Source organism: Triturus cristatus, chromosome 8 (genome assembly GCF_964204655.1).
Source record: "Triturus cristatus chromosome 8, aTriCri1.1, whole genome shotgun sequence".
NCBI lineage: Eukaryota > Metazoa > Chordata > Amphibia > Caudata > Salamandridae > Triturus > Triturus cristatus.
The window spans coordinates 813,731,749-813,759,494 of record NC_140591.1 but is presented as its reverse complement, the minus strand read 5'-3'; the positions used below and the strand labels follow the sequence as shown (position 1 = coordinate 813,759,494).

Here is a 27,746-nt window from a genome sequence, read left to right as displayed (position 1 = left end):
TCTAGGCCTGGGGACACTTTGTTATTTGCAATCCTCTTAAAAATAATACAGGGGCCAACCTTTCCCAGTGATTTCCCCATGTTAATTTCTTTCATTGCTTTGCAGAACTCTTGATCGTGGACGGGTTCTTCTAAAGCTAGTCTGTCTTCTGTCTCTGCATATTGGAATTTGATTCTGGCTATAAAGAAGCACATGATTTTCATATACATGGAGTTTTCATTTATTTGCTTTCAGAACGTGACTCATGCTGGATTCAGTCCCATGTTTTATTTATCTGCTCATTAATCCTACCTATCAGTTTCTTAAAATGTCTCTGGACTTTGTGCTGGCCATAGGAGGGAATGTGCTAGTTACTGCCTCGTTTTTCTTGAGGGTTCCTCTCCATTCAAAACATTCAGTAGGAGCCTTTTCCTTCGAGATGTCTTCATCTCCTCAATCCTGGTTCCTGGTGCTTTCAATATGATGCAATTTAATTTTTAGGGAGTCAACATAGGGAAATGGGCAAATACACTAGGATGAAGGCACCATTGTGGCCAGCTAGAAATCCATGTGCCTTAGAGGGCCTTGTTTTTCATCTGTCCTATTATAGTCCACTCCACATTGAAGTTCTGCACACACCACATATGTCCTACTTTGACAAATCGTTTCTCTTCAGAAGCATCGCTATGCATCTGAGATCATGGATTTCAATTATTGTCGGCGACATTTGAGGAAATCTACTTCCTTCAAGTGTGTCAGACAACCTTTTGATTTTATAAGGATGAGAAAATGGACCCTTGTTCTCTATTTTCTGGATTTATCCAACATTCTCTAAAATGCCAGAAGCCCCATTTCTTTAAGGTTCATGGGGCAGTAGGTAACAGCACACAGCCTAACTATGTCCTATGCAGCCCTATTTAGCAGGATTTGAAGAAGGTGTGGCACTGATGGGATATTTTCTCTGAACACAGCTGCTGTTGCATGCTGTTGAAATGCAGGCAATTTACATTTAACTTCACTGCACCTCCTTTCAGCTGTTACACAAAGGTAGAGGAGCATTGAGGAGCCATACGTAACAAGTCTTCTCCCTGTGCCTAATAAACAAAACTGGCCTCCAGCCATCCACTCCTATACAGTCTGTGTCAACCCACCTTTTCCTCTACCGAAGATGGGCCATCTGCCCTCCGCCACAGCAGAGAGCCAGCACTGCACTGACTCTCAGAGAGATCTGTTAGAGCAGGCTGGATATCCTTTATGACAGAAACAGCATGGAACAAATGTTGGTCCTCACTGCTGCTAATTCATAGGAGTGAAAAAACATATTTAAAATCTTGTTTCTGTCCTAGTGCTACAGTGAGAGCCATAACATTAACAATAATAAACAATACCGCTGATTTGTTTCTAAATTGAATGGTATGCAGTCACTGTAAATAAAGGTGATACTATCACTAATTTAACAACCCCCTGTAGGTACAAAGAATGAATCAGCTATGCCGGTATTCTAACCTGTTGCTTTCAGGTGACACACAGATATCTGCAGCAAGTGCTATAAGCACTGATCTCTTTTTTGTTGCATTGATTCATCACTTGAAAATACAAAAAACCTATATGTGAGTATAATACTTGAAGAAGCATCTATGAACCACAATTTAGCATTTTGTAAAACCTTATTACGACGAACAACTTTATACCTTTGATCTTGTTAGTAGGTAAGTGTTGCCAGTTTTTGAAGATGGCGTGTCCTACAGGTAGTCGCTTTAGAAAAAATATATCACTTCCATAAAAATCATAACAAGAGAATGCTGGTGTTACTCAATAAAGATTACTCTTGCCTTGGTTTACAACAAACCTAAATGCATATGCCTTCATCAAAGAGAAAAGCATATATTTTTATATTTGTGTTCAGATGTGCTTGAATCCGCAGGATGTTGTTAACATTTCTTTCTCTGTTTTCTTTTCATTCAGGAAGACTGCCATGGCATATTCAGAATAAATGTCAGCGTTTCCAAAAATCTGAACTTAAAACTGAAACCTGGAGAAAAAAAGCCAGGATTTTGGGTGCCACGAGTGTGGTGAGTAAATCCGGGATTTTGATCTGAGAGATGGAACATTACAGGTATATTGCAATTGACTGGAATCGGGATTAAAATATGTAGCAGATGCACTACACTTTTCTGGGGTGTAAGCCTGGCTTTTTTACAAGTGCCGTTATTCCTCATTAGTCTTCACAAATCCGATTTTCCCATGCGTGGCTACATGCCAATTTGTTTCAGGGGAGTGTATATATACTTGGCTGTTGGAGTCACCCTTCAGATTACCTGCATTTCTAGCAGTTGGCTCTTGAGGCTGCCCCCTCCTATCGCTTGTCAAAGGGTAGAGAGGCCTTCTAGCTTGTGTCTCTGCATCTCTGGGGACCCTGTAGTGGCTGCAGGAATCCACGTAAAAAGGTCAGTAGCAATAGGGCAGGCCAGCAGAACTTCAGCAGGGATTTCAGACTTGTTCCCAGTTATGGGGAAGTCGACATCCCTCACCACCGGCAGGAAAGTCCCATTTTTAAACAATCCCAAGATTAACTTTAAGCCGCCAGTTTGCAAGAGAAAGGAGTTCCCATGCATTATCAATCTGTTATTTATAGAGAGAGGGTGTCATATATTACCAGGCCCTGGATCTTTTGCCACACGTCCTAGTTATTGATGTACAAATATCACACGATTACATTTATTTGCATTATTTTTTTCAAGCGCACACTACCAATCAAATCGGACATCTGCATAAACATTAGCTGTTACAAGCAACATTATAAATAAACATCTAGGGCCTTATTTATGAAGGCTTGCAACACTTTTACGCAGCCGGTGCGTCACTTTTTGTGATATCGCGGTGGCGTAAATAATGTGCCACTTTGTGCTAATTTTATAAAGTGTTGCATCTAAGCAGAAACGTTACTTTGTAAACCCCTGCGCTACATTATACCTGCATCAGGTATAATGTATGCAGGATGGGCGTTCCCCCGCAATAAAGGGTCGTAGGAGAGGCGCTGTGTGAGCATCCCCAGTGTGAGGAATTGTGGTGTATTAAATGGTGTGGTTGTTCGACCTCACCATAGACTCATAAACCAGCTTGGGTCCAGTCAGTCTCATTTGCTAAACCTTAGCTCAACCAAAGGTAGCTGTGGCTTCAAGCAGTCAGGCTTAAATAAAGGAAGACGTATAAAGCATTTAGAAGTAACAAAACCGCAGAATAAGAAGGCCATGCAAAACTAAAGAAACGCTGCAACAATTTATAAAAATAGATTATATTTTTATGAATTTTAAGACCCAAAATGAACAAAATTCACAGGACTGTTCTAGAGATATAGATTTTTAAACAAAAATAAATCACGAAAAAGCATTCTTAACTACAAAGTTAGGAAACTTTGTAAAACTTTTAAAGAAGTGTGTTTGGCTACTCCAGCCCACATTGTGAGACCAAATCCATCAGGAGAAATGTCAGGGAGACCAATAAGGATTTTTGTTGGACAGCTACATTGGCACCAAAGCAGTCACAATTCCGACTTCAGGCACTATAGGTGAACCACCAAAGACTTCAATGGAGAGGTTCTGATGCAAGGGATACAGAATGCTTAAGATGCTGTAAGATGCTGAGGATGCTGTGCGGTCGATGGGGGTCATCCTAGGGTTACTCCTCATCCACGGTCCTGGTAGGATGACTTTGGCCATAGGGCTCGATGGTCCAGAAAAAATCCAGTTGCCACAGGATTACTGGTCTCCGGTTACAGCCAAAACAGCGGTTCCCTTTGGTGAAGGTTAGTGTATGTCTTGGGTGACCAAACTACACTTTAACGACTCTCCCTGGTCCGGCAAACTCTGGTGCAACTTTTGAGCATTGGAACTTGGTCATCTGGACTGCACATCGCCGGTCAGCAGCAGTCAAGTGATTTTGGCACTGACTGGCCAGAACAAGCTACATCAGCTTTTGTGGCACCGTTGTGGTAACAGGAAGTCAGCCAACTGACTTTGAAGTTCACCTTATCTGACTGCGGCTCTGGAGTGACTTTTCCATGAGCCAGGCACCACAGTCGCAGTCCTCTGTTTGCTAGCTCAGGGATCAGCTAATGCAGTCCAGCAGTTGATGCAGCCTCTTTTGCCAGGTCCTGGGAACAGCTGGGACAGCCTTCTCAAGTCCTGACTTGATCTGATTTTGTATATTGCTCGGTTGCTTGGAGGTTTTTTGGCGCTGCTGCTGCCTCGTTATTCAGTACTGAGAGGGGAGAATGATTTGCTACTATTACTGAAGTATGAATAGCCAGGTCTCTATTGAGTCCTCTCTCCAGTCCAAATGTGATCTGAGGTCTAGGTGCCATGGGTGCCATATTTATGTCCAGAAAATGCCCTCGGGACTTGGAAGTCACTAGCCAATGAACTAAACGGTGCTTTCCCGTCTGATGACCACTTCCTGAGAACTGTGCCATCTAGCGATCCCAGAGTGCAGTATTTTGACCATTCCCAAAATGGCATAACCTCACTCTTGGCGTGTGGAGCTTGATAGCCCCCCTAGAAAAAATGGTTTAGCAACTGGTCACCCCTCACTGTGCCCGATGTCAACACGTCTCCCTCAGCAAAAGAGCAGCCCCTCTCATGTGTGTGTGCACCATTTGCCCTTTAAAGGTGACTTCCCCTTTTAAGATTGCCTTTTGGACTATGTGGCTTTCTGCCAGGGAGAGGTGACACCTCTTCAATGGCAGGCATCTATTGTGCTCACTCCTGGAAGTCATCCACACTTCTCCCATAGGCGGGCAGAAGGCAGTCTTGTGGCCAGCATCTATGTGTGCCGACTGGAAAACTTGAGTGACAGATTGGCAACCTTCTAAAAGTTGCTTTTACTTAATAGTTTCATTAAATTTGACTTGGGCACCAAGTTGGGTTAAATGCGATGATTACTTTGATAAATTGAAGCACCAACTTTGATTGTCCCATTCAGAAGTTAGCACAGCTGAGTTATCAGCATGCAACCTTGTACACGCCAATGGGGCTACTAGCTTTTCTGCAGTAAAAAATACCATTTGGGGTTTGTACTGTTATGACATTCAAAAATACATGTCCTACTTTTTAACATATGGCAGCCTGCTTTAGGACTCGATAGTCCTGCTCTAGGGGTGACTTTCATATATCAAAAACTGAGGTTTTGGCTTTGCCACTAGTTTAGAAGGCAAAGTCGAGTTAGCATTTTAGCACTACTTTACTAGTCTGCAGTGGCTGGCTAGGATATATGTTTTCACGCTGTCACATCCAGGGAGGCACAGTATGTGCTGCAGCCATGGTGTGACACTTTAACTTACAGACCCTATGTACCCCTGAAACTATATACTAAGGGCTTATAAATAAGTTAACTTATGCCATTTGGGTGTAGCCAATCAAGCATATACCTTTAAGGGTCAAAAGCACTGGCACTGAGATCTGGTTAGAAGGCTTCAGTGCACTCTCAGAGTAGAAAAACCAACAGCCTCAGTCCAAACCTTCGGGGGTGATCATGCTAAAAGAGACCTTTATTACACCCAGTTCACAAAAGAGGTGAAGCACAGATGTTGGTGGTGGCACATAGCAGACAGGACAGGTAGAATATGTGAAGCAACAGAGCACAGAATACACTTTTCTTACATACACACAGGGCCGGCTCCAGGGCGGTGCGATCGGTACCACCGCACCGGGAGCTGACTTCAGGTGGGGGCATAATGTTTGCAAGTATATTTTCATTTTTAAAGCACCTGCTACTGCGTTCCTGGCCTCCAGCAATTTTCGAATGCAAAAACAACAGTTGATGGACAGAATGCAGATCAATGTCATACATTCACCCCAGTACAGAGATCTGGGCCTAAATCCATCGTTTTTTTGCTCACTATACCATTCCAGTTTGAACCCAGCCATATGCAAATCAGTCTTGACCCTGTGCCTCATGGGAACAGTCCAGCCCGAACTGCCAAGCCAGGTCCTCCCTGGACTGGAAACAAGCATCCTAGGACCGGTTTCAGGGTTTTACCCCTCTTCAGCCAGGATAGCTTGATTCTAGTGGCATGGAGAGCACAGGACTCACATCTGAGCATACCGGTCCCACTCGGGGTGACAAATGCAAAAACTACAGTTGATGGACAGAATGCAGAACAATCTCATACATTCATCCCAGTACAGAGATCTGGGCCTAAATCCATCGGTTTTTTGCTCACCATGCCGTTCCAGTTTGAACCCAGCCATATGCAAATCAGTCTTGACCCTGTGCCTCATGGGAACAGTCCAGCCCGAACTGCCAAGCCAGGTCCTCCCTGGACTGGAAACAAGCATCCTAGGACCAGTTTCGGGGTTTCACCCCCCTTCAGCCAGGATAGCTTGATTCCAGTGGCATGGGGAGCACGGGACCCACGTCTGGGCATACCCTTCCCACTCGGGGTGACAAATGCAAAAACAACAGTTGATGGCCAGAATGCAGAACAATGTCATACATTCACCCCAGTACAGAGATCTGGGTCTAAATCCATCGTTTTTTTGCTGACCATGCCGTTCCAGTTTGAACCCAGCCACATGCATATCAGTCTTGACCCTGTGCCTCATGGGAACAGTCCAGACCGAACTGCCAAGCCAGGTTCTCCCTGGACTGGAAACAAGCATCCTAGGACCGGTTTCGGGGTTTCACCTCTCTTCAGCCACGATAGCTTGAGTCCAGTGGCAGAGAGAGCAAGGGACCCACATCTGGGCATACCCTTCCCACTCAGGGTGACAAATGCAAAAACAACAGTTGATGGACAGAATGCAGAACAATGTCATACATTCACCCCAGTACAGAGATCTGGGCCTAAATCCATCGTTCTTTTGCTCACCATGCCGTTCCAGTTTGAACCCAGCCACATGCAAATCAGTCTTGACCCTGTGCCTCATGGGAACAGTCCAGCCCGAACTGCCAAGCCAGGTTCTCCCTGGACTGGAAACAAGCATCCTAGGACCGGTTTCGGGGTTTCACCCCTTTTCAGCCAGGATAGCTTGAGTCCAGTGGCATGGAGAGCAAGGGACTAGTGCTTGCCGAGTGGTGTGCGTGGAGTACGGCTTAGCTGGTGGTGTACGTGGACTGGTGCTTGGTTGGCTGTGTGCATGGCTGCTGGGTGGACTGACAGTAGCGGGCACTGGGTGTTTCCCTGGTGGGCCGGAAGGGTGGGGGCCGTTTTTGTCACTGGGGGCTGGTCTTGCAGCAGTGCTGCAATATCGGCCACCAGTAACAAAAGCAGTAGCAGTGCTTTTCACTAGCATGCCCCACCCTCCCAGAGCTGGTTAAGCAGCAATCTGCCAGGGCTGGTTGCTGTTCCCAGTCCACCCTGCTTGGCTGGTGGAGTGCGGGGATGGTGCTTGGCTGGCGGAGTGCATGGGTGGCGCTTGGCTGGAAGTGTGCATGGATAGTGCTTGGCTGGCGGTGTGCATGGATAGAGCTTGGCTGGCAGTGTGTGTGGGATGGCACTTGGCAGGCAGTGTGCGTGAATGGCGCTTGGCGGGTGGTGTGCATGGATGTTGGTGTGCGAGTACTGACTCTTGGCTGGCGGTATGGGTTGCATGGATCCCCTAGCATTTTCTCAGCCAGAATTCCCTGCAAACCTCAAAATTAACAAAGTCACATTTTCCTCACATTTCTGTGTAGATAAGCTGTAGGATCACCACACAGGCACACATTTCCTACCACCCAGCATTCCCCTTGGTCTCCAGAGATAAATGATACGTCACTTGTGTGGATGTCCAAAGTAGCATCAGCCTAAAAACGTAAAAACAAACTGCCCTTTTGGACCATCTTTGGTCCCCCCTTAATCTCTGCACGTTTTTGGCCCTTCTATGTCATAGGTACTTGGCCCATCCACACAAGTAAGGTATCCCTTAAAAGCACGTCAGCTTATGTACTCCACTCCGAACTTGGCGCCCCTTTCTTACCAATATAATTAAGCTAAAACCAATTCTGCTGTGGCACAAAATATGGATTTAAGATTACACAGCTCTCAACCGAGCGATAATTACCAACTGTTTGAAATTAAGTGCATATAAGTTCATCCCATGTCTGACTTATGTCCAGCAGTTCCTTGGTGACATGGCCCATCCAGAATATTTTGATAAACCAGAGACACTAGTCACCATCAGCAGAAAGACATTGAAAACAGAGGTGGTGGCTCATTTGAAAAAACTTAGTCTGACAACCATACTCCCTAAATCTTCTGTTTTATACAATCAATTGATATTAACCACGTTTAATATGCAGCCTTATCTTACAACTGTCTTAAATTCATGACATAGGTTTGTGCTTACATGTTTAAGATTGGATATATTTCACAGAGTATGTACTTTCCCCTCTATGAACGAGTGGTCAACAGATCTGGTAAACTATCTGTGTGATGGTAGGCTGCCGCAGAATACCATGCACGTGGTTCTTTTGTGTAAGATGTACTCTAAATATAGGAAGCGGTATATTTTTCCAATTATAAGACAGTTAAGTTTCAAACAATGCCGTCCTGTTTATTTCTACTTGCAGTCGTTACCAAAATTAGAGATCTGGTGCAGAATGTCATCTTTCCTTTGTGCAGTTTTTTTGCTATAAAGAAGATGACAACAGGTACCATATAGAGTATAATAATGGGAATATACATTAATGAGCCATGGTCATTAAGGTCTCTGGGAACAATAAAATCTGGAAGGGAACATGAGGAACACTGTACTAATGCACTTTAACTATTTTAGGATTATATTTGTATAAACGTGTAATGGAACTCTGGGTAGCTAGTGTTTTTGTTTTTAGCAATTTGTCCTTATGTTCACAATCCTTTTATATGTATCTGAATGAATTTAACTAGTCGGCCTCTTTAATATTTTGATTTTATGATGATACTCCTTTTAACTCTTTTTTTATATGTAGTGAAATGAATTTCATGTTTGTTGTTTTTATCTATGTAATTGCTTTTATGGATGTTTGTTGTGACTCCGAATAAAGCTATATATGACTATGACTATGACTATGTAAGGTATCATTTTTATCGAGAGACTGAGGAGAACGGTGAGTGGTAGGAAATTTGTGCCATGCAATGATCAAAAAACTTTCCCATACAGTGGATTCTAGGAAGTAAAATGTGGGGGGACCAATGTAAGCCACAGTTCCCTGAACTCTCACGGGTGTCTAGTTTTCAGAAATGTCTGGGTTTTTTAGGTTACCCTAGATGTCTGCAAACCCGGGACCAAAAACACAGGTTCCCACCCATATATCACAAAATGACCTGGTTTTTCAAGGGGGTCACCTGCGTTTTTGGTCCCAGGCTCATCGGCCATCTAGGGAAACCTATCAAACACAGACATTTCTGAAAACTAGACACCCAGGGGAGTACAGGGAGATGTGGCTTGCATAGATCTCCCAACATTTTCCAGAATCCCCAGCAAACTTTACATTTAGCTAAAAAAAAAATCACATTTTCCTCAATTTTCTATGCGGAAAGATTGTGGGATAACCTGGCTGCCACAAATTTCCTACCACCTCGCAAAAACATATAAGTTTGCTAGGTTTCACTGGGTGCTGGCTTAGCTAGGGTTCACAATTCACAGCTAGGCACATTGCAAAAAAAGGGTCAGTTTTCACTGGAAAAATGTGATGTGTCCACATTGCGTTTTGAGCCGTCTCCTGTCGCCGGCACTAGATCTACCCACACAAGTGAGGTACCATTTTTATCGAGAGACTTTGTGGAATGCAAAGTCCTTGGAAATTTGTGGATCCACTCAGATTTCAGAACTCTCCATCACAGAATTGCTAGGACAATGTGTTTTTATTACAAAGTTTGAGGTTAGCAAGGGATTCTGGGTAACAGAACCTGGTGAGAGTCACACAAGTCCCTCCCATCCTTGATTCCCCTGGGTGTCTAGTTAAAAAAAATTCATAGGTATGCTAGGTGTCCCTAGGTGCCGGCTGAGCTAGGGTTCACAATTCACAGCTAGACACATTGCAAAAAAAGGGTCAGTTTTCAGTGGAAAAACTTGATTGGCCCACGTTGCATTTCTGTTGCAGGACCTAGGCCTACCCACACAAGTGAGGTACAATTTTTATCGGGAGACTTTTCGGAATGCGGGGTGGGTGAAAGTTTGTGGATATACTTAGATTCCAGAACTTTCGGTCACAGAACTATCCGGAAAATGTGGGTTTTTTTTGCAAAGTTTGAGGTTTGCAAGGGATTTTGGGTAACAGAACCTGGTGAGAGCCACACAAGTCGCCCCACCCTGGATTTCCTTGGCTATCTAGTTTTACAAAATGAACAGGTTTGCTAGGTTTCCCCAGGTGCCGGCTGAGCTAGAGTCCAAAATCCACAGCTAGGCACCTTGCAAAAAAGGGTGAGTTTTCACTAAATAAATGTGATATGTCCATGTTGCGTTCCAGACCGTTTCTTGTCGTAAACACTTGGCCTACCCACACAAGTGAGGCACCATTTTTACCCGGTGACTTAGGAGAACACAGAATTGTAGAACAACTGTTATTGCCTATTGACGGTCTATGCATTTCTGCCTTCCAAATGTAAGACAATGTGTAGAAAAGGAAGTCACTTTGAAAAATGTCCTATAATTCACATGCTAGTATGGGTAACCATAATTTCGGAGATGTGCAAATAATTGCTGCTTCTAAACTCTATATTTTGTTCCCATTTCGGAAATACATAGGTGTCCTTGATACCTATTGTTCACTCTTTATACTGTAGTAAATAAATTGCTATATACCCGGTACACAATGAAAAACCATTGCAAGATGCACCTCAGTTATTGTCTCTGAGTTCCTCGGGTTCTTGGTAAATCTACAAGTCCTATATATCCCCACAACAAGAAGGGTCCAGGGGAGGTAAAGATGTATTGCTTTAAAAAATCTGTCATGTTTAGAAGAAATTACAGGTCAAAACGTTGTCACAAATGGTTGTTTTTTTCTACTCATTTTCAATATTTCTTATTTTCAACTATTAGTCTCTATAAAAAAAAACCTTGTAGGATCTACACAAATGACCCCTTGCTGAATTCAGAATTTTGTCTACTTCTCAGAAATGTATAGCTTTCTCGGATCCATTATTGCTTTCACAGCCATTTCTATCACAAACTGGAAGGAGGTTGAAAGTACAAAATGTTTCGAAAATAGGCTATGTCTCATTAAAATGCCAAAACTGTGTAGAAAATTTTTAGTTTTCTTACAAAAGTCTGCCTGTCCCTGAAAGCTGGGAAGATGGTGATTTCAGCACCACAAATCCTTTGTTGATATCATTTGCAGGGAAAGAAACCAGATGCTTTCTTCTGCAGCACCTTTTAAAAAATAAAATAAAAACATTTAGGAGAATTTTGGCTAATTTTTGGGTCCCCTGCATGGGAATCCACAAACCCTGGATTTCTTTAAAATCCCCATGATGTTGGAAGAAAAGGACACACATCTGTTGTGGATACCTTATGTGGACAAAATGTTACAGGGGTTTAAGCGCGAACTACCCTAAATAGCAAAAAAAAGGCTTACATAACATATGTATTTGTAGAGTGCATGTACACCACTACGGGTATCTTGGCGCTGAATAACAGATGTTTGTTTTTACCCAACTCAATGGTACTCATTTTCTTGACCTCAGATAGATGAAAGGCTGAGTGGACCTACTGGGATTTGAACCTGTGACCATGAGGTCAAACACAGGCCCTGCATTAGACACATTAGTCCACTGAGCCACCAGACCCGGCTTAAAATGGGGGGAATGGGGAGGCCTAGAAGCAAAATGGCTAGAGACCCCATCTTGCATGTTTTGATCCGTTCTAGCAGTCACTCATCGTGTTGTGTCAAGTTTTGAAGAGCAGTGCTAATATTCCGTGAATGAGGAGTAGACGGTGCACACACACTTATTTTACTTATTTTGAATTATTTGTAGAGTGCACACACCCTTGTTTGCAGACCCACAAGGCATTAGGAATTACTGCAACCAGGATAACAACACAAGGAATCAGCTGCTCCAATTTGCTTGTAAACAGCCAGGTTTTCAGAATTTACCAGAACTTAATGTGATCTTGATCTGCACTACTTGGATGGGTAGGGCATTCCAGAGAATAGGCCTATGCATTTCTGCCTTCCCATTTAGAAATGTTTTTGCAGGTTGGTATGTCTTGAATGTGCTACTACAATTCCTTATATGGACATGTCAGTATGACTCCATATAAGGATGTGTTCATTAAACACACTTTCTTAAATGTTATCGTTTTTCCACTGGTAACCATAGAGTGCCACCCGGCCCTACCATACATTTTTGTAGGTGCACAACTGGAGGCTGGGCACGGTCTGAAGATATAAATAGCCGCTGAGTGAACACTTGTAGTTCACTTGGCAACCCCCCAGTATAATAGCCTATGTCTCATTCTTTTGTGTATCATAGCTGCCTGTATCCCCAGGGCTGCCGAACCCCAAAAGGGTGACGAGGAAGGTCCTATCCACTTGTGCTGTAAGCACTCACCTCAACCGGCGAGATGGTCAGTGCAGGGTCTTTCCTTTTCTGAAAAAAAAATCAAAAACAAAATAAAGAAGAGAATACAGTACATGTGAGATAAGTGGCATAGACACCAAGGGCCCAATTCACAAAGGTAAACTGAGATGAAAGTCTAACTTTATGACTTTCGGTATTCACAAAGGGCCTTTACGAGTAGTAAAGTTAGACTTTTGTCTCAGTTTTGGTCTCAGCAAAACTTATGATCAAAACTTATACTTTCATCACAGTTTACCTTTGTGAATTGAGCCGCAAGAGAGCACCCCAGAAGACATTAACAATGTCAGCCCAACAGCAAAACACAGCGCATCCTACACTCCAACAAGATATGCAAGCATCCATCAGAGCACTACCACCTTTCAGTCAATTAGTCAACTCCGCCACAGCTGCCCCTCACGGGTACCAGTGGATAGGGTGCCTCCAACTCTATTTTTGCACCATGCGGAAGACTGATGGAGCAGTGGAAAGTTCCATGATGCTCCACGTGGGTGGCGCAGAGTTGTGTGACATATTCGAACACCTTCCCAACATGGAAGGTGACGATGATTTAGATGCTGTCGTATAAGCCCTTAACAGCAACTTTGACCCCCAACTCAATTCCTATTATGAGATGTTCAAACTGAGACAGGCTGCCAGACAGAAGACGAGTCAGTGGGTGTATTTTATGTATGCCTTGGCAAGCTGGCAAGCTTCTGCACCAACGTCAATCAGCTGATTGAAATAGCCCTATTTTTCCAGGGCTGCCGATTATCTGCTCTACGCAAACTGATTCTTCCCCAGCCATGCACCTCCCTTCATAACATCCTGATCCCATGAGCTAATGGATAGCAGGGCAGAGGACACTGAAGAAGCGCTAATGAGAGTTGCGGCCCCATTCACCATGACCCAAGCAGCCAAGTTTGAAGCAATCCAAAGATGCCCTGCATGACAATGCAACTACACCTTGACCAAACAAATTGAAAAGGGTGAGGGGACTGTGGTCTAATGCACTACATGCCCAACATATGCTAGCCCCAAGGAAGGTCAGGTTCGAAATGTGGCAGCATAAAACATTTTGCAAAAGTGTGCTGCAATTGTGCACCACCTACCAGCTCAGGATATCAAGTGCGAGGGACCCCACTCTCCGCCAGCTCTCTCAGAAGGATGAAAGGGCACGACTAGAGTCCATAGGTTGCCCCGAAGATGACAATGAAGTCTTCATGGTGCCCTTTGCGGTCAGAGAGAACCATCGTAGGAGACCCCCACCAATCTGCAAAGTACAAATTGAGGGAGCAGAGATCACTGCCCTCATTGAAACGGGCATGTCTGTGAATGTCATAGACGCTACCCAATTCCGTAAACTGACACCTCGTCTTAAACTAGCACCAGCCAATCCCAGAATTTAAATGTATAGGGCACAGAACCACTGCCCCTGTGAGGAGTGATGGATATGAAGATAGAAAGTGAATGACAGACACCAGAGCCCAGATTTCACGTAATCGGGGGTGACACTGGCACCCTCTTTGAATGCCAAACTGCGAAGGACCTAGGACTGGCCTTCTTTGGTAGACAGGTACATGATTCGCACACAGCGAGCATCCTCGAGGAGTTCCCACAGCTGTTCCTAGGGCTAGTATATCTCAAGGGCCTGAAAATAAAACTTCATATTGACAAAACCATGAGACCTACTGCACTAATGCACAGAAGGGTGCCATTCCATCTACGTCAACCATGTGGAAAAATAACTAGACTAGCTTGAATGACAAGGTGTAATTAAGAAGCTGACAGGACCCACCTCATGGGTATCACCCCTGGTGGCAGCCCCCAATCCCAAGCAACAGGGAACCATAAAATTATGCTTGAACGTGCGGCTACCAAATAAAGGAATATGCTGTGAAAGACAAGCAACCCCCAGAATTGATGAAATAGTGGCAGACCTCGACGAGGCTCGTTGGTTCTACAAGTTTGATCTAACACATTCTGAATGCACTTAGGCCTTCGCAGGTACAGATGCCTCAATTTTGGGCTCTAATCTGCCGCAGAGGTCCTCCAGAAAGTCATCCGAGAGATCCTGTCCAGGTTAATTGGTGTACTCAACGTGAGTGATTGCATTTTAATCTATTCTGATACCTTGGAAGACCCCCATTTGAGGCTCAGGGCCACATTGCGGAGACTGGCAGACTGATGACTGACTGTCCACCAACAGAAATGCTCCTTCTATACCAACTCTGTCGAGTTCTTTGGTTACTGATTCTCCGGCGAAGGATTGCAGGTTGACCCGAAGAATGTAGATGCCATCAGAACAGTAGCCGTCCCATGAAACGCATCGGAAGTGAGAAGCTTCCTGGGGATGGCCAACTACTGTGGGCGGTTCATCCCCAACCTGGTCACATTGTCGGAACCCCTCTGTACTCTGGCTAAGCGTGACTGCCAATGGGAATGGGACAGCAGAAGTGAACAAGTCTTCAAGAGGTGAAAGAGGCGCTCTTGGATGAGGCACCAATGGCATACTTTGACTTCTGACACAGAACAGAGCTGGTTGTGGATGCGAAACCTATAGGCCTCGATGTTGTCCTACTGCAAGAAAAACTGTCTACACCCGCTTGCAAGTGGATCTCTAAACCCCTTTAAAAGTTCAGGCAGTTTGCCTCCTGCACTGTGAAAACATGGAGAGGCCGCTCAGTGTTTTCACATGAATGCGCTGCCCCCAGTGCAGCCCGAGTTCTGCCCTGGGGGTAGCGCATTCACCATAATGGGGTGCGTTGTCATTGTTTGCGCCCAGCACAACTTTTAAAAGGTGCACCCCGGGCGCACACAATGACAATGCGTAATACGGCCAAAGGTCTGTTCATAATTGCATACTCTCTGAATGTCATCAGTGATGCTCTGAAATATATCAGTGGGAAATAATGCATGTAAACCACAGTTGAGTGGTCTGTGACAAAAAGAAGACTAGAATGTCAAAATCAACCATGGTGGCTTGTAAACATAGTGACCGTCTTCAATTATAATTTGGGTCAATAAGTGTCAGATTCAAGAACCTGAGAGCTGTTTCTGTGGAGAATTTGCAGTTTCACTATTTCTAAAATTAAAAGGAGGACGTACATAAAATAGAAGATGAACTCTCCCTAGGCTTAGGGGCTTGGAGCATTACTTCCGGCTGGACACTCCTGACACACCTCAACATTGAAGAATGTCTACATTGAGAAGGATAATAATGACTTCACCTGTTGTCCTTGGAAGCTATGTGGCTCTTATTCAAACATGTCAATGTACCTATTTGCACATAACATCAATACTTGTGCAAACTTACACTAACATGTATTTCAACCTGCATGCAAAACAATAGAAGCACTCCTTGGAAGAGCAAAGAATTGTGAAGCTTCCTCTAACTTCCTTCCGTGAAGTGAATTTCTTCTATAGCCGTTGCAGTAGTTTCCACCAAGGTGGGATTAAGTTGCCACTGCATGAAAAACAAGTTGAATGCAATGTCCTGCTAAGTGCTTACAATATTGCATATCTTTATGTGAGTTTGTGAGTGCTGCACACCACATTGTAGCAGAATTAGAGGGTTTTTGAACTGGGTTGCTTGCCGGAAGGTGATAAATTAGAAATATGCAGCCCAAGTGATCACTAATGGATCACTCCATAGTGCAGTTTGTGAAGGCAGTCTACTGGGAAGTCCAGGCCTACTTAGGTGTAGATGGAATGATGGAGTGATAACCTTGCTGGCCCTCAGCCTGGTATGGTGGTGACAGGTCTTAAGCACCTCAATAAGCAATATCAGTTAATAAGTAACTGCTTTCTACCAAGAATGCTGAACATTAATCTAACCATAGGCCAGAAGAGGGTGGTTCAAGTGAAATAAAAATGTTGTGGCTTTTAGCAGAATGAATCACAGTTAGGTGGAGAACACCTAAAGTCATAGGATGTGAGTGTGAGGATGTTGAGTTTACACACTGACATTCAGACATAAAAACATCGCTGTGTCCTACAATAGAATCTGAATTGTCTATATCTGAGTGCAAATAGAATGTTTTTTGTGGCGGAATTCTGTAGGCAAAGATTAGTAATACCACATGGATGCATACTGGAAGCACTTTTTTAGATCTGAGTTTTAAGAGCACAGCTGTCAAACAAACCTATTTCTAACAATATACATGTAGTGGGTTTTTTACCCACAACTTTGTTGAGTCCGCCTCTTGCAGCCATTGGCTAAAATGTTTTTAATCATGTGTTGCCACAGCCCCAGGTGTATGCATCACTAACCTAATGCTATGGGCTGTTTGGTCGTAACCTTCTGCCTGCACTTAAGTGCTTGCAGAGATCTAAATGATGGACTACTTTGCAACTACAATCTTCTCTGTCCGATGCGCTGGCTCCCTTCTGTGTGTCTTGCTTTAAAGTGCTAACGCTGCCTGCATTAGAATATTAAACCCAGACCTATTAGCTTTCCCAGTGCTTGTTTCCACTATTGTAAATTGGGGTCCTCAATCAATTTACTGAAAGGATGGATCCAGAATGCATGGATTTAATATTACTATTTTAGTAAGTGAATACATGATCAATCTGTTTAAGGCCTTATTGAAACAACATCACACCCAGCATATTTACTGTGTCAAAAAAGTTTTTGTTGTTGACTTTATTCGGCAGGGATCACTGATAGGAAGGTACCGCGAACCACTGTATGCTTTTCATTATGCATTGGTAATGTTAGCTAGTCTATAAGCAAAGCTTGGTTCAATTAGTCCTTCTAAAGTCTTCACTGATAGAAGGGGGAGTCAGAGTTCATATCTTTCCTTTTAGTGGCATGCTGTTATTGCACTATTATGGTTCAAAGATGTTTAAACAGGGAACAGCAGTTGTTTCTGTCTGTCTCTGAGCTGAACTCTATACAGCTCATGCCAGTGCTTAATTTGTAAAATAATAAGTACCAGGGCCCTGATCATGACACCACTCCAGCTTGCACCACCCTTTGCCCCTGTCATCGCTGCCAATGGTGGCACTAAAACAACTACTAACCGTCTCTCTCGCCTGCAAGTGCGGCTGTGCAGATTATTCCAGGTCCCCAAAGCTAAGGGAATGGCTGGGGAGACAGGTATTAGTAATTTTTTAAGTAAATTGTATTAATAAACAACTTTTGTTCTGTTCATCTCTAAATTAGATGAGCAGGGCCATCGTGTGGCAAACTGGCATAAGTGCGGTGTTGACAATTAAGTGCCGGGGGCCGAGCACCAGAAACCACTGGCTCAAATTAAGCACTGGCTCATGCATTCAATTAGAGCATTTGCTGTGGCAAGTGTTCTCGGTTTATACAGTGCAAAGCCTTAATGATAGTTTCAGAGTTATGCTCTTTGCCAGTGCACAAATTCATGATACGACCTCTGTTGTACAAAGGCTTGATGTGATGGTCATTGCAGAGGCCGCCCCCTGAAGGGGGCATCGAGGGCCGGCGCCATAACCGATGCCGAGCCCTGGAACAAACTAGTTTTGGTGCGCAGAAGCGCCCAAGTAGCGGGAGAAACACCCGCCCCCGCGGCAGCCACCAGGAAGGTACCAGCCCCCCTCGGCCAATGGGGGCCCAGGCGGGGTACAAACCCCCCAATGGGGGAACCCGCCAGCAAGGTGGGAGAATCTCGGGGGGGGATATAAGCACCACTCCTCCAGGTAAGCTCCTATCTTCGTGGAGCGGGGTGCCACACAAACTTTTCCCATCCACCCACACCTATGGAACAGCAATGTCGCAGTGCTGGGAAGCAGGCAAGGCATTGGCAAATAGCTACGGGGACAATGGTTGGTACGGAGGCACACCGGAGGGCGGTGTGCCGGAATAGGACCACTCATCTTGGAATGCCTCACGGCTGGGTGAGTTGGTCTAAGGGCGGTGCGTAGGACCATTCACTTTGGGATGCCTCACGGCTGGGTAAGTTGGCCTACCAAAGGGGGTAGCAAATGGAGACGGCGTTCTCAGGCCAGCCTCCGCCAGATGTCAGGGCACAAAAGAGTCTAGCAAGGAAGCCAGTTGTGTCCTAACTCCGGGACAAAAACTACCCACACGCAAAGAGGGCGCAAATCCAACCAAACAAAGAAACGACCCAGAAGGGACAAGAAACAAAGCAAGCCTGCAAATGAGCTAACCAACGATTTGTCAGTCTAAGTTGCTAATTGGTGATGTGCATATGATTCATGGCAGATACGATGTATAACAAAATGCATATGATGTTTGATGCAAATATGACAGTTTGCCAAGGATGATTTATGACCAGGGCATGCAAATGATGTCATGTATATACACGTATTCCTAATAAACTGCGGCCAACTAATGACCACTACAAGACACAATTGCATGTTGGCTTATTCATTCCAAGGAATACAGTAGGGGGAATGTTGCATGAATGCTGGAGTGGGCACAGTGCGGGGGTTATAGATATAATGTACCCCAATTTGTCATTTATGTAATCTCTTTTTCTGACTCTCTCTTTCTCTCACTCTCTGTCTCTCTTTGTTCACTTTAGGGCGAATCCTCGAAACTTTAATTTTGATAATGTGGGAAATGCTATGCTAGCCCTCTTCGAGGTTCTCTCCCTCAAAGGGTGGGTGGAAGTCCGAGATGTGATTATTCATCGAGTGGGCCCGGTAAGTTAGCACTTCTTTCTATTTTTATGGACATTCCTACTTTAAAAACTCCCCCTCACATCTTTTTTTGTGTATATGCAGATTCATGGCATCTACATCCACGTGTTTGTTTTCCTCGGCTGCATGATTGGACTGACCCTTTTTGTTGGAGTGGTTATTGCAAATTTCAATGAAAATAAGGTAGGCACACATTTAATAACGTATTTCTATTACGAAATGGGATTTAGTAGACCTATTTAACTCGCGTTTTGTTTATTCACAGACAAGCCCCCATTTTTTAAGATATATTTTTGGTCAACCATGAGTCCATAATGTTTAGATTTTGCATGACACTGCAGCTGACTGCATGACCTATTGTTACCAATTCTTTAACATAAGTAGTAGACTTTGGCTCTGCCAAGAGTAATATTTCTCTCTCAACTCATGCTTTTCAACGCAGCCGCGGTCCGTGCAGGTAACAGCAGTGGGGCTATGTGGGGGGGATTTCGAGGGGCGATGCAAAGGAAAAATTAAATAAATAATTAATTTTCCTTTGGCATCGTCCCTCGAAATCCCCCACACGGGGCTCCACAGCTGTTACCTGCATGGACAGCAGCTGTTTGAACGTTTAGTGTATCATTCTTCCTCCTATGGAATGCTTACATTGCAAAGCATGAGAGATTATTGTATGTCCCAAAAGTACACTGAATCACGACACATTAATTTCATATACACATGTATACAAAAAGCAATATTTTTTTCACTGCAGCTGACTTTTATGAGCATGTATTCAGAACTCAAATTTCAAACCAAACATTTTGAATCTGCCAATGCTTGTTTTGACCAGACTAGTAAAAAATCACAATGACTTGTTTTTATATAACACTTCATACCACACTTTTTGTTTCCAAGTGCTGTAAATAACATATTTTATAGTTACTCAATTTAATGGCACTTACTGGCACATGCATCAAGAAAAGCTTTTGCGAGTCCTTAATTGCGAATATTAAGGAATCGCAATTAAGGACTCGCAAAAGCCTATGCATGTAGGAATCGCTATTAAAATAGCGATTCCTTAACATTCATTAATTGCGACTCACAAATTGCGAGTCTCAATTAATGAATGGCTTCCCATTCATTCCTATGGGCCTCCAGGCCCATAGGAATGCATTGGAGATTGCGGGAGCAATTTGCGAGTACCCGTAGGTACTCGCAAATTGCTCCCGCAATTTCTAGGGTGTCAAAATGACACCCTATTGCACCCATGTATTTGAACTCTGCACACATGTTGCATACACACATGCTCTAAGGGCATGTGTGTGCGCAACATGAAACTTAGAAAAATGCAAATAAGTGCATTTGTCTAAGTTTTAGCAAATTACCATGAAGTCCAGCTTCATGGTAATTTGCTCCCGCTAATAGCGAAATCGCTATTTTTTAAACTTTAATGCATTGCATTTAAGGAATCTCAAATAGGGATTCCTTAAATGCAATCGCTATTTAAGGAATCGCTATTTTGCATCCCAAATGCAAAAATACCGGTCGCAAAGGGGCAGATTCTGAGAATCTGCCCGTTTGCGACCGGTTTTGTGGTTGATGCATGTGCCTGTTAGTTACTGACTGGAAAAGGATGGAAAGCTAAGTTTGCCTTATTGGGATTCGAAATTGTGTCCTTCAGAACACAGTGGATGTCAGGAGTGAGCGTTAACTTGCTGGGCCCCCTAGCCAGACTGCCCCCCCCCCAAGACCTAGGTCCATCATGGCAGCCTCACATCAAAACAAGGCACTTCATCTTATTTTGAGAAGCAATTATAATTCCCCCTCTATTACTATGTAATTATTTTTTAATATAAGAAATTGTTGTCTATTTTGATTACTTGCCCAAGAGATAAAAATAATCGCATCCATGAAACTGTTGCTCAAGTCTGCACCCAAGTGGATTATATCTTGCACAAAGATAATGTTAACCCAGTACAGCAATCAGATGGAACAAATGTTCCTGTGGTAGGGGGGAGGGCGGTTAAAGCTTGGTGTTTTAATATGAAACTGGTGAGGTTTTAATGTTTTTCAGGCATTGAAGGGCCATGGGTAAAAATAATATTTGTTGATTTTAAATGCTTTTATGTGGGCGGGTAAAGTATTTGAGTGTATTAGGAACAAGCATGTTTTTATTGTAAAAGTATATGTTTTTAAGTACGATTTGTGATTTCTGTATTACGTGTGTATATGAATTGTTTGTAATGCCTTTTTAGGTATGATATCAAACTGTTAATAAACTGAAACTGAAACCGAGAAGCATTGTCTACCCACTATTCATAGAATTCCTGAATATTTTGATCCCCCACAGATATGACAATGTCAATTGTATGTGAGTGACTATAAATACAGGATTACATTTGCTATGGATAGTAACTAGAGTAGGAACCAGGTGCAAATTGGTCTAGGTTAATTGAGTTACACTGGCTGTCAGTTTCAGGCGGACAAACACAAGGTCAGTGGTATGGATAGCTGTGTGTGTAGGACCTACCACCATTTGTGCAAGACAAAAAGTTCCAGGAGGTTTTGTAAAATCAGTGGCTAATGCATTTTCCTGATTATCCACCTGATTAAACTCACATACAACAATGGTCTTGAAGAACAATTTGTCAATGATGTCAAATACTCTATCCAATCATTCATGCGTGGACCCTGACTGCAGAGATTTTACTGTGAAAATGAACGCAAGAGAAATCTGATCACGAGAGGACTAGAAATCTGGATATATATATATATACTGTTCTTTAAAAATCATGTCCACTCTTTCACCCTCTTGGGCACTCCCGTCACTATGAAAGATCTTGTGCTCCTCAGGCATTAAAGTAGCAAGATTGAGGCCTGCCATATATTGGAGCCATGTTCCATTGCCAGAGAGGCGACTGCATATGTTTTCTACTAAACTATTATAAACTTCCTGAAAATCCCCAGGAGGAGAGAATGTGTTCAACAGGCTGTGGGAAAGATCACCCAACTTCTTGCCTCCACCAGTTATAGAGAAAAGCTCTTCAGAACTAAAGGGCCTCTCTTCCTTGAAGGTCCAAATCCCTGCCAGCTACACGGGTGGAAAAGCACATTTGGCTGCGGACAAATAATTTAGAAATATCTGTTCTTCTTGATGCAAGTGAGAAGCAAACCTTTAAGATTAAGTAGACTGACCAGCAAATAATAATTTGGGAAGGCCTGAGGTCACATCAGTTAAAGGAAGACTGTCTCACAGTCTGAGAAGACGGGTATGACTTTGCTGCACCATTGGCATGGTCGCACTGAGGCTGGTAGTACAAAACAGTCAACTGGTCATGCGTATGCCACCCCTCCAATAGAGGATACTATACTTTGGAATGCGTGACATCCGTCAGTCTCAAATTGGTGGCTCTTTAAATTAAATAGCTTTTTTTGTGTCGGCCCTTCTGTGCCTGAAATGTGAAGCTTAATCCTTTCAAGGAAATTGACAGGAACAGGCTGAAACCTTACAAAAGCTTGGCTTAGGGGGCGGAACGCTAAGCCCCAATGATCAAAACATGAATAAAATGGAAAGTATATTTAACAAATACAACTCTTGAACCAGAATTGATGCTGAGGGAATCAGGAGGGAAAGAATAGAGGGAGCATGACAGACGTCCATGGAACACAATAGCTGTTATTCTGCTTATATACCTTTAGCACCAGGTACAACCCAGGCCTTTCTCACTTTTGTGTTAGTGCCCAAATCCTCCACCAGGAAAAAAAGCATGTGCACATGACAATGCCCTCACAGAATAATAATGGTCAATATAAATTGAACAACTTATGTACCCAATTGACATTGGACCAATTATACATGGTAGCATAGCAAACAAAATGTTTGATTGCTAGACATAATTAACATGAATTCTTATGAAGACATAATCAGTTTCAGTGCACAAAATCTACAGGTAATCATGGTAAGTCACTAATCGTTACATTCCAATAATCTTGTATATATTGTTACACCTAACTTTAAAGAATAGGTGGAAATTATGGGGTAATATGAAGCCCACTTAACGTTATTCGACCAATGGGGCTACATTTACCACATTTATAATTGTACACTGGAGACATTTCAAGAAAATTGACAGCTGTATGGTACCTGACAAAAACAGCTTTGCCAGAAGAGAGTTGGTTTAAAATCACATAATTACAGGATGTGCATACTGTTTAGGCGAACTTAGGTAAGAATTGCGTTCACTTCTTTGAAAGTAGTTAGACCTTTGTTAATTGTGTCACATCACTTGATCTATATACACTCCATTTTGTTTAGTATCAGTTGAAGGTCCTCTCCTTTAGGGTGTTTTTTGTCAACATATTCTGTAATTTGACAGCAAATGTCGTTCTTAGAGTAATTAGCTGTTGCAAAATTGACAGTGGAGGCTGATAATCTTTAAACGTGGTTGGGCATAACACTTGCCAGTAGTTAACCCCATTTTTTCTCAAGCTGCTTTCAGAGTTACCCCAATTGTCAAAAATTACCTTCATTGGGCCCATGCCAACATCTTGTTATGGGTACCCCCATGAAAATAATTACACACAATATTCCAGTACCGGAATTTTGCCTTTGATATTGCCCAAAAACCATGGATGGCTCGTAAGTGAACAATTGCCTCCAGTATTTCAGAGGCAGAATTTTATCATGGTTTGCTTTCCCCAACCCACCTCTCTGCCCCAATGAGCCATGGCTGCCATCTCTAAGGCAAAGAATGTGTCTCCAGTATACCAGTACCAGCATTGTGCCATAGGTGTCCCTTCATGTATTTCCGGGTCTGCATTTTGTCTTGTGTGCCCCACATTATGCCAAGAATTACCTCCACAGTTCCATAGAAAGCATCTTACCACGGGTGCTCCCATGCCAAGAATTTCCTCCAGTACACAAGCACTAGTGTTTTTTTTCTACAGGGGCCATGCCAAGAATAACTTCTAGCATGTCCAACCTGCATTTTGCCATTGGTGCTCTTTCTTATGGCAAGAATTATATCCAATATGCCAACAGCAGCTTGTTACCTTGGGTGTCATCATAAGCTTAGATTTTTATTGAGTATGCCAAGGCCAGTAGCAGACTCACAATCGTAAAAATACAAACAAACACACTCTTACTCGCTCACACTCCCACTCATACTCGATGCCTCTCACAATCACTCTCACTTTCTATTCCCACCCTCACTGTGATTCACACCATATCACTCATACTCCCTTCCACTCATAGTTACTCACAAACATACTCATACTCGCTGGTTCTCACCCTCACTTACAAACACACACTCACCCTTTTACACTCACTGACTCTGGGCCCTTGTCTTACTCCACCTGCTTCATCATTGATAGCTACTTACCTAATATCCTTCCATGTCCTCTTACAATCTCCAATCACTCACTCAACCAATTTGTTGCACTAAATTGCACTTATTCATGCACTCCCTAAAACTCATATTTCCACTCCCTTTCACTATCATTGGCACTCTCAAACACATTTACACACACTCTAACTCAATCATAGTTATTGTCAATCACTCACAAACACACTCACGTGTACACACGTGCGCAGAGAAACAACATTTATGTGTACTTATAGATGGTAACTCAGAGGTTCCATGGCAGCAGCAAAGTAGGAGTCTGGTGGTGGACATTAGAACCAGCAAGCCATGGTTCCCAATGAATAGCTAGGCAGAGCAGCATAATAAAGGGAAGAACCACCTAAATCCCGTTCCCAGTTTCTTATCAGGACTGGAAGCACATCCTTATAAGAAGCTGGGACAGAGCTATGGATCCTGCCCCCTGCTGCTCTCAGTGTGGCTTGTCATTGACCTCAGAGATGCATTGATGTGCACAATGATAGCTACACTTTAGTAGATATACTGTGCTGCCTGAGGAATGTACATTATGCCTGCTAAATAAAATCTATTTTGCCTGTGTGAGGGGATCCTAGTTGAACTATGTCCCTCACTAGCGTAATCCAGACATACATCTGCGGAATGCTGTATTTTAAAACAACATTGTGCCTGAGCTCCCTCAGCCCTCCCCCTCCAGTCATCGGGAGCCTGATGAGGAGGCCGAGAGGACGGACCTGCAAACTCACAGGGTTCATGAATACACGAAGCTCGGGTTTTCATGAAGGCTGTTCAGTTAAATCTTTGCAGCAGAGGCAAAGGGCAGAAAGTAGTGTCTTAGAGGAGACAAGGCTATATCTCTTAGCCCATGATAAGGACCCACTGCTGTAAATGGCAGACCAAGGGTGCAGTAGCCCCCTTACATCTAATCCTGCTTCTGTGTTGGCTCAGCCTTACCTTCATTTTTTGAGTGCTCTAAACTACGTATATTACTAACCTTCAGCGGGACCCAATAGCATGGACTTCATTGCAGGACTTGCAATTTGAAAAAGTCTCAACGTATGTCGTTTGTTATTATTCAGATTATTTTGTTTTACCTGTGAAAGGGCGGGCAGCACCTTTGCACACTTATAGTGGCCTGCAGTTATACAATGACTGCAAAGATCTGTAATCTTATGAGTTTTTGGTCTCTCTATGCCTGTGTGTGCAACATTGTCCCTTAAATTAGGACCTCTTTTAAAGGCAAACCTAGGCCCATTTGTCAATTTCACTCATATCATGTTTTCAGTCCTCCTCTTTGGTTGCGGTGAAAGTGAAGTCTCACGAGGCAATACTATTCTTGTAACCCGTTGCTAAAAGCTTTAAGCTCAAAACTTGGCATCCGATGTGGCCTGCGATGGGAACCTAATCGCAGGCCACATCGGATGCCAATCATCGTCCTGCCGAGACTCCTTTGAGCTCGTACCTACAAACGGACAGCCATTGCCGCTGCCGCCCGCCGTCTGCTCCTGACGCGTATTAACCTCTTCCCTACTGAGCCAACTATCCCAGCTCAGTTTCCAAACACAAGAAATAGCCATCTTTGCTGCCGCCCATTTCCCACGCGGACGATCGCGTCTGACCCCCCAATCGGAACACTATTCATGTTGTTCCAACGGCATTGTAATTTATACCAGGCAACTTCTTCTTAAATTTCAGTCCTGATGATGATCCCACTGCACTAGGAGCTAGGGATCGAAACGTCGTCGACTTTCTAGAACAGTACCACATTTTATCCACTGTGAAAATGTTTTGTGGTTTCTGCTGGGCTGTGCTTACTTAAGTCGATTATTGTATTGTAAGCCCCCTTCTTTGCTCCCAAAGCCTTTTGCCTGCCATTTCTTTCTACTTTAATCTGACTTCCTTTCTCTTTTTGAAAACTTGGTACAGGATTGTGCCCTTGTTTCATTACTCTTCATTTCCTTATTTCAACTTTTTCAAAATTTTAGAATAAATGTTCCTTTGTCCGGCTGGACTCAGGAGGAATACACATAGGTCTCATTGAAGTCTATGCTGCAACAGTTTTCCTTAATTTAGATTATGCTAAGGACCACTTCCAGTCTTGAGCAGTGCCTGGAAACGGGAGTGCTCACAAAATGTTGTAATATATTTTTTTCAGTTTTATATAGCGCGAACATGACCCAAAGGTATTGGAGCGCTTTACAGGAGCATCTTTTACATTACACAAGCACACATTCATTTTTGTAAGCACAGGGAGATTTCGTGATTTGCCCAGAATCACAAGATGTTGAGCAGACATCAAGAATTGAACCTGGTTTCCTAACTCTACAATCATCAGCTCTGGCTGTTGTGCCACATCCTTGCCCCTAAACAAGATATCAGAAAAAGAAGTTCCACAAAACATGCTTTCTGAAACAATTAAAAAACCCATGATTATCTGGAGTATGGCCAGGTGTTGCCTTGTCAGTAGGAGGCCAGCCACAGTTTTCCAGGAAGGCCTAGGGTACATTTACATCATACACATGTGATATAAGTGAGTCAAGAGGATATATACATCTTTATTCTCTAGCAGCATCAAGAGTCAATTTGTTAGCATAGTTGGCTTATAAAGAAAATCGCCTTCCAAAGCTTCAGAAATAGCTGCACAAGAAAACATTTAAATTTGGTCTATGAAAGAAGCGAGGACAGATGGTAGGCATACTTGACAATATTTGTTATATTAGGTTTCTGGACTCTGCTCTAGGGATTGGAACATGTTAAAAAAGCACCAGCGAGGCTTTAAAAAAATAATACAAAAAGCTCTTCACTCTTACCTGCCAGAGAATGGAATCTTCAGGAAGGATACAACCGTTGTAAACTCCTTGCAGCGAAACGTATTTCCGATGTTAAAAGCAACATGGGGCGCAACTAGACCTGAACTTCCGGGGGGGGGGGGGAGGGGGCAAAGACTCCCAGCCAGGCTGGCCCTTACACTGATCGCTTAAGCACATGTTGCAGCAGAAGGCCACATTTCCGGATTTAGACGTCACATGGATCGAGGAGAGCTCCAGTGGGCAGTCTCCCCTGTGAGCGGTCCCATTTCAATCTCTGCCCCCCCTGCAAGTTTCAACAGCAGCTAGGGCCGTGGCATCTGATTGCATTGCTGAACACTGATAATCCGTAGTCTTCCTTTGTCACTCACCTCCACACAGACATGGCTGAAGAGCATGGGTACTGAGGCAAGACACAACAGTAAGATATGTTATGGACACAGATTT

General features: G+C 43.5%; 1 protein-coding gene across 1 annotated transcript in view; it reads left to right on the top strand.

Moving 5' to 3' along the window:
* NALCN (sodium leak channel, non-selective) overlaps positions 1-27,746 on the top strand; it is a 2,843,734-nt gene that overhangs the window by 2,624,353 nt on the left and 191,635 nt on the right. Inside the window, exons 30-32 of the mRNA XM_085622267.1 lie at positions 1,945-2,051; positions 19,018-19,138; positions 19,220-19,318. Of these exons, the coding sequence (XP_085478393.1) occupies positions 1,945-2,051; positions 19,018-19,138; positions 19,220-19,318 (327 nt within the window). The remainder of the gene's footprint in view (positions 1-1,944; positions 2,052-19,017; positions 19,139-19,219; positions 19,319-27,746) is intronic.